The following is a 9,667-nucleotide window of genomic DNA, read 5'->3' on the forward strand; positions in this document are numbered from 1 at the left end:
CTTCTGACCCGGGTTTGGAAGGCACCACAACATATGTATCAAATATTATCCTACAAGTCTAGGATATATGATACAAATCTGGAAATAGTATTACAAGTCATATTATTTCAGCTAAATGGCTAAAAACTGCCACAACGAGCGTGCTCTTTCCCTTTCCTCTACCTCGGTTGTTCATATGGGTCATCAGCCTCATTTTTCACTGTTTTGGAGAATGTAAGAATAGAAAGAGTGAGCATCAAATGCTCAACAAGTATACATGACTATAAAATATAAATTATTAGAAATGGGTGCCAAGAGCAGCAAAATTTAAACTCAATAAAGAATAATCAACAGTACTTCATGATTTCAATAAGGAAGCTCTTATCAGGAACAAAGCCACTTGATTCAAGATTAACTGGTCATTTTCCATCCCCGCTAAATCAATGATGCGATCAACTACCACAGTGTACCCTTCTCCTGCGAATCTTACGCTCACCTGATCACGGATCGTCGTAAGAACGCCCAACACACACTTGTTTGCATAAAAAAAGGGTTAACGTCTTAACCCTCGGCTGCAGTCGAGCTGAATTACATGTCCACATATTAGACTGCCACAATAAATACTGTGATCCATATCCCACGTTGACCAGTACAGATGAACACAAACCCCGATTATATTCTCACTTCACAACACATCAAAATAAATAATTGATTATCATTCATGAATTTTTGGGAAGGGTTCAATGAATTGATAAAAGATTATTTCAAATCTGAGGCAAATCAAAATAATTGATCCGAAAGTTGAACCAATGTAAGGCATTGGAATAAATTTAGACAAATATAAAAATTTATATTTGTCATGTAGGAATTAAATTAACTGTCCTGTATGATAGGAACAATTAGGTAAAGAAATATAAGGTACTACTTCGTTACAAATAAAAGATTTAACAAGGGTCATACATTGAAAACTTGGTCAAAGGAAGATAATCACGAATGAGGCTCCAATGTTAGATCCACTAATATTCACCATTAATAAACAAAACATAAATGTCAAAATAGGAAAGGGAGCAGAGAAAACTTGCCTTATTTCCGATAATAGTGCATTGGCAGGAAAAATCGCCTTCCCGGATTAATTATTTCCAACATCATTTACTTCTAAAATAATCATCCACACATACAATATTTTAGTATAGACATCCAAAAATAAATAATCTGACGAACCTTAGATATTAAATTAATACTGACGATCACTCAATAATTTGTTTCTCAAGTACTCGATTTAATAACTCATCTTTTACTAAACTCGGATCAATTTATTAGTTCTCGGAAAATTTATTCGGCTTGAAAAAGATCAATTAGACATTTAAATATTCCATTGTTAAGATTATCCCCGAATTATATTTATTAAGATATTCTTTCTTTTAAATAAAGATAATATCCCAAATTATAAAATATTAATTATCGCCATATGATTTCTGATTTAATTACGCCACTCCTTGAGACACCTAGAATTATTATTTTACTGAATTAACACTGATTTCTATATTATTTGACTATATTTACAAAACTATTTTCCCACTTTACATGATATATTTTTGATTAATCAGTCTTTATTAACAATAATTATCCAAATAAAAAATCAAGCGTAATATAGTAATTCCTCCTAATTCAGTATTTCCCTTATCCGATAGAATTTTCTAAAATTCGACTTACTAAAAATGATATTTCAAATTTATTTATTATTTTTTTTGACAAACAAGTTGGTTTTATTAGCATAAATCTGCTTTTAAAGCAACATCAACTTCAATAGGAACAGACCTCCTATCGAACTCCCGATCTGGAAAGAAATATGATGCACGAGCTAACTCATGTGCTACCATATTAGCAGATCGTTTGATAAATGACAACGACACTGTGTTTTGTTCTTGCAGTAGCCTCCTACATTCTTTAACCATACGACCAAATAGAGACAACATAGGAGTTTTACTACGTATTGACTGCACCACAAGCAAGCAGTCCGACTCAACTGTGATATGCTGCCATGGCAATTTTTCAGTCCAACTGAGAGCTTCCTTGATGGCTATCACTTCTGCCATTTCAGGATCCAGAGTCTCTTTGATGCATATAGTTTTTGCCATGATCATTTCTCCTTCTGAATCGCGAACTACTAACCCAATCCCTGAGGCATTAAACTCTTCAAATAGTGCTGCATCCACATATACCTTAATTTCTGACTCCTGCGGCTTAACCCAAGATACTTCTCCATCCCCTTCTACTGATTGTGGAAACATAGAATACGAAACCTTTCTTTGGGCATATCTCCATTGTTCAAGGTATTGTTTAGCATTATCAACTATAACATAAAGTCTACACGCCTTCTTGTTCCAAACTAACTCATTCCTCGCCTTCCACAATGACCAATAGACAACAACTACCTCTGTCTTCTTTTTATTATCACACTTAGCCACAACATTCTCCTACCACTGTGATAATGTTTCCCCTTGGCCCTGAACAGTTGGTATAACCATTTGCCAACACTGAACTGCCACTGAGCAATGTGAAAAGACATGATCGATAGTCTCTGGTTCTCTTTTACATACTGGGCACATTGGATCCACTTCCACACCTTTTTGCTGCAGCATGACTACCGTAGGTAGGCAATAAGATAAATAACGCCATACTAAATTTAATACCTTAGCCGGGGCCTTGATACGCCAAATCTTACTCCAGAGGCTATTACTATCAGACCTTCTCCAGTATGATTTCTGAACTTGCAACAGCTTGTAAGCACTTTTTACTGAATAATCTCCATGTTTTTCGTGACACCAATACATGCTATCCCTCCCCCCAGTCTCTGTCAACTTAGTTTTCTTTATACACTTCTGATCCCGTTCGTTGAATAACTCCCTGAGGATCTCTTCATTCCTGTTAGGAATATATGTGCATTAGTTTGATGATATGTTTAATAAAACACTTAAGTAGAAATTTAGTGTTTGCAGCCTCAACGGATAAGACCACCTTGGCTATCCGTTGATGGTGCAGCTTTACTTAGAAATAAGTCTAGTGTTGTAGCACATTTTAGTCTCTATATTTAAGATATAATTCTTAGAAGTTGAGAGAAAATATAAGTCATGTTGACTACTAGAAGATATGCAAATAGGAAGGCCAATTGTAAATATTTCATGCCTTGTAATTTTGTATAAATGAAGTGGTATCAACGGATGTCTTAAAGACCTTCAACGGATGAGAAACAAAGCTTCAACGGATGTCTCTAAAGCTTCAACGGATAGAGCTTCAACTGCTAACACATCAACGGATAAAGCCATCAATGGATGAAGGCTTCAACAGATGTTCTGTTAAATAGCAGTTGATAAGTGGTAGTTGTAACAGCAGACAGAGGCACATGGGTTGACAGAGATAACTGAAATGTGGAAGCCTAATTTCAGGAACATCAGAAAAAGCAGCCGTTCTACTCTAGTACAAAGAGGCAATAGTCAACAAAGTACTTGAGTGATATGGAGAAGAAACAAGTGGAGAACTTATTTTATTATTGTATTTTTATCTTTGTCTTCACTTGTACACTTGGTGATATATAAACCAAGTAGCAGCTAGTAATTAGAAAAGAATTTTTCCAGTGCTGTTTAGAAAAATCTTGAGAGAAAAATTATCTAGTTTGTAATAGGATGCAGCTGTGATCAACATCTTGAATCACAGATTTTCTAAAATACCATCTTTGGTGGAACAACAATCCACCAGAAAAGTTTTTAAGGTCTATTGTGTTCTTTACTTTAGTGCTTGAATATATATCTGTCTATATTAGCTTAAAGCAATTCACACACTTGTTTATCTTGAACACAAAGCCTTTAAAACTGCTCAAAACTTGAAAAAGTTTTGAGATTTACATTCAACCCCCTTTCTGTAAATCTCATTGTTAGTCCACTAGGAATAACAATTGGTATCAGAGCAAGCTCTTGACACACAAAGAGTTTAAAGATCTTGGAAACTAACAAAGATGAGTAAGAAGGATATTGGAGTAAAAATCCCAGTTCTTGACAAAGACAGTTATCACCATTGGAAGGTGAAAATGCACCTTCATCTACTCTCCCAAGATGAAGGTTATGTAAACTGCATTGAGAATGGTCCTCACATTCCCCACAAAGTAGCCACAGTTGCTACAGCCACAATTGCTGTTGGTCAATCCATTCCAAAACCTAGAGCAGAATGGACAATGGAAGACACAGAAGAAGTCCACAAGGATAAGAAGGCTATGAACATTTTGTTTAATGGTCTTGACAAGGATATGTTTGATAATGTGATAAATTGCACAACTGCCAAAGAGGTTTGGGACACAGTTCAGCTACTGTGTGAAGGTACAGAACAAGTAAAAGAAAACAAAATGCAGCTTCTCATTCAACAGTACGAGTATTTTCATTTTGAAGAAAATGAATCTTTAAATGACACATTCAATAGATTCCAAAAGTTGTTGAATGGACTGAAGCTGCATGGTAGAGTGTACCAGGTGAAGGATTCAAATCTTAAATTTTTAAGATCCTTGCCAAAGGAATGGAAACCCATGACTGTCTCCTTGAGAAACTCTCAAGATTATAAGGACTTCACTCTTGAAAGATTATATGGAATCTTGAAGACTTATGAACTAGAGCTGGAACAGGATGAGGTATTGGAGAAGGGAAGAAAGAAAGGAGGTTCAGTTGCCTTGGTAGCTGAAAATGAGAAAGAATGCAGACAAGAAACTGAGAGATCTAAATCAAACTCCAAAGATGGCACAAGCAAATCAGAATCAAGCAAGGGTAAGGAGCAAGTTGCTGAGAATGAAGACAATTCCAGCCAAGATGACTCTGATGGTATTGATGAGCATCTTGCATTTCTGTCCAGGAGATTTGCAAAGATGAAATTTAGGAAAAACACTAGAGCCACTAAACCTCATAAGAACATGGTGGACAAATCCAAGTTCAAGTGTTTCAATTGTGGTATAAGTGGACACTTTGCAAGTGAGTGCAGAAAGCCAACTTCTGAAAAGAAGAAATTTGACCAAGTAGATTACAAAAAGAAATATTTTGATCTGCTCAAGCAAAAGGAGAGGGCTTTCATTACTCAAGAAAAAGACTGGGCAGTTGATGGAGAAGAAGAGGATGAAGATGTGGAATATGTCAACTTGGCTCTCATGGCTGATTCTGAGGAAAATGAAGTTAGTTCATCAAGCAACCAGGGAAAAAGAAGAAATCTATGGTACTTGGACAGTGGCTGTTCAAGACACATGACAGGAGATTTCTCCCTGCTCACTGAGTTTAAGGAGAGAGTTGGCCCTAGCATAACCTTTGGAGATGACAACAAAGGGTTTACTATGGGATATGGCTTGATTTCAACAAGGAATGTCATCATTGATGAAGTTGCATTAGTTGATGGTCTCAAGCACAACTTACTGAGTATCAGTCAACTATGTGATAGAGGGAATACAATTTCCTTCAATTCAGAAGCCTGTGTTGTCACCAGCAAGAAAGACAACAAAGTGGTTCTAACTGGAGTTAGAAAAGGGAATGTGTACTTAGCTGACTTCAACTCTACAGATGCAGAATCTATTACTTGTCTCTTCAGCAAAGCAAGTTCAGTTGAGAGTTGGCTATGGCACAAGAAGCTATCCCATTTGAATTTCAAAACAATGAATGATCTAGTCAAAAAGGACTTAGTTAGAGGAATTCCTCTAGTTGAATTCTCAAGGGATGGTTTGTGTGATGCTTGTCAGAAAGGCAAACAAAGGAAAGCATCATTCAAAAAGAAGCTTGAAACAACAACTGATGAACCATTACAGCTGCTGCATATGGATTTGTTTGGACCAGTCAATGTATTGTCAATTGCAAGAAAAAGATACTGCTTAGTGATTGTAGATGATTTCTCAAAGTTTTCATGGGTCTATTTTCTTGGATCAAAGGATGAAGCAAGTGAAATCATTATCAATCACATCAGGCAAGTCAATAATCATCCTGACTTGAAGGTTAGGAATATCAGGAGTGACAATGGAACTGAGTTCAAGAATTTGTCAATAAGGCTGTTCTGTGAAGAAAATGGAATCATGCATGAGTTCTCAGCTCCAAGAACACCTCAGCAAAATGGGGTAGTTGAAAGAAAGAACAGATCTTTGATTGAGGCTGCCAGAACAATGCTTGAAGAATCAAAGTTACCAACATATTTCTGGGCTGAAGCTGTTAATTGTGCCTGCTACACTCAAAATATTTCTTTGATCAATCAAGCTAAAGGCATGACTCCTTATCAGTTGTTCAAGAGAAGAAAACCAACTCTAAACTTTCTTCATGTCTTTGGATGTAAATGCTTTATACTGAGGAATCAATCTGACCATAAAGGAAAGTTTGATGCAAAGGCTGATGAAGGGATATTTGTTGGTTACTCAGCTGGAAAAACTTATAGGGTCTACAATCTAAGAACCAACATTGTTATGGAATCTGTGCATGTTGTGTTTGATGATAAAAAGATTGATGGACTAACAGATGAGGGACACCATGAGAGACTCAAATTTGACAACATTGAGATATATTGTGATGATAGTGAAGAGGAGATTGATGGAGATGACACTTCAAAAGGGATTCAAAATATGCCCTTGGATAATGCACAAAATTCTGCATCCGTTGATAGAGGCAATACAGTATCCGTTGAAAGACATAGTGCATCATCCGTTGAAGTACAAAATGAAGCATCCGTTGATCATAGTTCATCAACGGATAATCGATTTACATCATCAGTTGATAGAACTCCAAATTCCCTGCAAAGAACCAATAACTCAGGGAGAGTTTCAACTAATCAACACTCTGTCTCACATCATGACAATACTGAGGCCACCTCATCTAGAGCAAATCTTCCACCTCAAAGGAAATGGACCAAGAATCATCCCTTTGAACTGATCATTGGTGATGCATCATCTAAAGTGCAAACAAGAAAAGCTACTCAAGATGAATGTCTGTATAGTAGTTTTCTATCTCAGGAGGAACCTAAGAAAGTGGAAGAAGCTTTATTGGATCCAGATTGGATATTAGCTATGCAGGAAGAGCTGAACCAATTTGAGAGAAATAAAGTTTGGAAGCTGGTACCCAAACCAAAGAACAAGAGTCCTATTGACACAAAATGGGTATTCAGAAACAAGATGGATGAAAATGGCATTGTCATAAGGAATAAAGCCAGATTAGTTGCTAAAGGCTATTCTCAACAAGAGGGAATAGATTTTGATGAAACATATGCTCCTGTTGCAAGACTTGAAGCCATCAGAATTTTTCTAGCCTATGCAGCCCATGCCAATTTCAAAGTCTATCAAATGGATGTCAAGAGTGCATTTCTAAATGGGAAATTGGAGGAAGAAGTCTATGTAAGTCAACCTCCAGGGTTTGAAGATCCAAATTTTCCAGACTATGTGTATTATCTGTTGAAAGCACTCTATGGACTGAAGCAAGCACCTAGAGCCTGGTATGAAACCCTATCAAAATTCCTTTTGGAGAATCACTTCACTAGAGGTACTGTTGATAAAACTCTCTTCTTTAGGAATGTTAATGGCTCTAGTATACTTGTTCAAATTTATGTAGATGACATAATATTTGGTTCTAAAGATAATAAACTTTGCAAAAAGTTTGCTAAGCTAATGCAAAGTAAGTATGAAATGAGCCTGATGGGAGAACTAACCTATTTTCTTGGTTTACAAGTTAAACAAGTTAGTGATGGAATTTTCATTAGTCAAACTAAATATATTCATGATCTTCTAAAAAGGTTTGACTTAATGGAATGTTCATATGCAAAAACTCTCATGGCCACTGCCACCAAACTTGAATTGAATAAGACTGAAAGGTCTGTGGACATTACAAGTTATAGAGGCATGGTTGGTTCACTTTTATATTTAACTGCCAGTAGACCAGATATAATGTTTGCTATATATCTGTGTGCTAGATTTCAAGCTGATCCTAGGGAGTCTCACTTAATTGCTATCAAGAGGATTTTCAGATATCTCAAGGGTACACCAAATTTAGGTATTTGGTATCCTAGAGAATCTGGCTTTGATCTAATTGGTTATTCAGATGCAGACTATGCAGGTTGCAAAATAGACAGGAAAAGTACAACAGGCTCCTGCCAATTCCTGGGAAACAAGCTTGTATCATGGTTTAGCAAGAAGCAAAATTCAGTCTCTACTTCTACAGCTGAGGCTAAATACATTGCTGCTGGAAGTTGCTGCTCTCAAGTGTTATGGATGAGGAATCAACTCCTTGATTATGGACTTCATGTTGATAGAATTCCTATCTTTTGTGACAACACAAGTGTCATAGCCATAACAGAGAATCCTGTGCAGCACTCAAGGACCAAGCACATTGATATCAAGTACCACTTCATCAGAGAGCATATCATGAATGGTACAGTGGAACTACATTTTGTTCCAAGTGAACAACAAATTGCAGACATATTTACCAAGCCACTTGATGAATCAACATTCACAAGATTGGTAAGTGAGCTAGGTATGCTTAATTACTCATAAAATTTATGTCCTAATTACAATTTGAATTGAAGCCTGAAATGTATTAGTTGCTAGAACAAATTTGACTTCTTAACAAAGATTATTCCGTCAACGGATATTTCCTATCCGTTGAAAGTCAAAATTGTTCTGTCAACGGATGTTCATTATCCGTTGAAAGACATATACATTTCTGGAATTTTTATCCGTCAACGGATAAAACTGAAGTACCTTTCAACGGATGACAGTTTACTTTATCCGTTGAAATGTCACATCAGTCGATTCAGGTGTTTCACAGCCGTTGATTCTATTTTCTTAACCGTTGATACTCATACATACAGCTGTATGTATTTGTTTTAAAGGTAGTTTTTAGAATACTTACAGTTTATTCTTAAACGGCTGAAACTCACTTACATATATTTATTGTTTAATCTTTTATTTATGCTTTTTAATTTGAGAAAGTATAAAAGCCCTTCTGATTTTTCATTTTTGCTTTACGCTTTCTTAAAATTTCAAAGCTTTTACCATTTTCTCTCTGCAAATCCTTCAAGTTATTCTCTGCAACTTCTACTTACAACAATGGCACCAGTAGTAAAAATTATGTCTCAATCTGGGTTCATCTATGAGAAGAACAATTTCATAGCTTTGGTAGCAAAGAATGAAGCCCACTCAGATTATCACAAAATGATGGACTTCATCAAAAACTGTAAACTTAGCTATGCAATGCTGGAAGCCCCAACGATTTACTGTGAAGTAGTTGAGGAGATTTGGACAACTGCTGAGTTCAACTCCATAAATATGACCATCTCTTTCACTCTCAAAGGTAAAAAATCACTGTGTTAACTGTGATGATTTACTAGCATGTTTTAAATTGCCTGAGAACAATGCCATGACACCACACACTGATAATGATGTATCCAGCATGTTAGATTCCATAGGTTATTCTCTTAACTCTGCTAGTTTAGGGAGTATTAAAAGAAAAGGCCTTAGGAAAGAATGTAGTTTTCTTGGGGATGCCTTTATCAAGGTTTTCTCTGGGAAAATTAGTAATTTTGATGCCATAACTTCATCTCTTGTTAATATGCTCTATATGCTTGTTTCTGATAGGTATTTTAACTTTAGCAATTATGTTATGCTAGAATTGGGTACTAGATTAGGTAACAAAGCTAA

At 36.1% G+C, this 9,667-nt stretch overlaps 1 protein-coding gene across 1 annotated transcript; it reads right to left on the bottom strand.

Annotated features, from left to right (window-relative positions):
- Positions 1-1,748: 1,748 nt before the first annotated feature.
- LOC141665189 (uncharacterized) lies at positions 1,749-2,813 on the bottom strand. Its single transcript, XM_074471170.1, has 3 exons — positions 2,673-2,813; positions 2,505-2,612; positions 1,749-2,384 (listed from the first exon to the last, which is right to left on the bottom strand). Exons 1-3 carry the CDS (start codon positions 2,811-2,813, stop codon positions 1,749-1,751), a joined length of 885 nt encoding a protein of 294 aa, XP_074327271.1.
- Positions 2,814-9,667: the final 6,854 nt, after the last annotated feature.

The sequence above is a fragment of the Apium graveolens genome, chromosome 6 (genome assembly GCF_009905375.1).
Source record: "Apium graveolens cultivar Ventura chromosome 6, ASM990537v1, whole genome shotgun sequence".
In the NCBI taxonomy this organism is placed as follows: Eukaryota; Viridiplantae; Streptophyta; class Magnoliopsida; order Apiales; family Apiaceae; genus Apium; species Apium graveolens.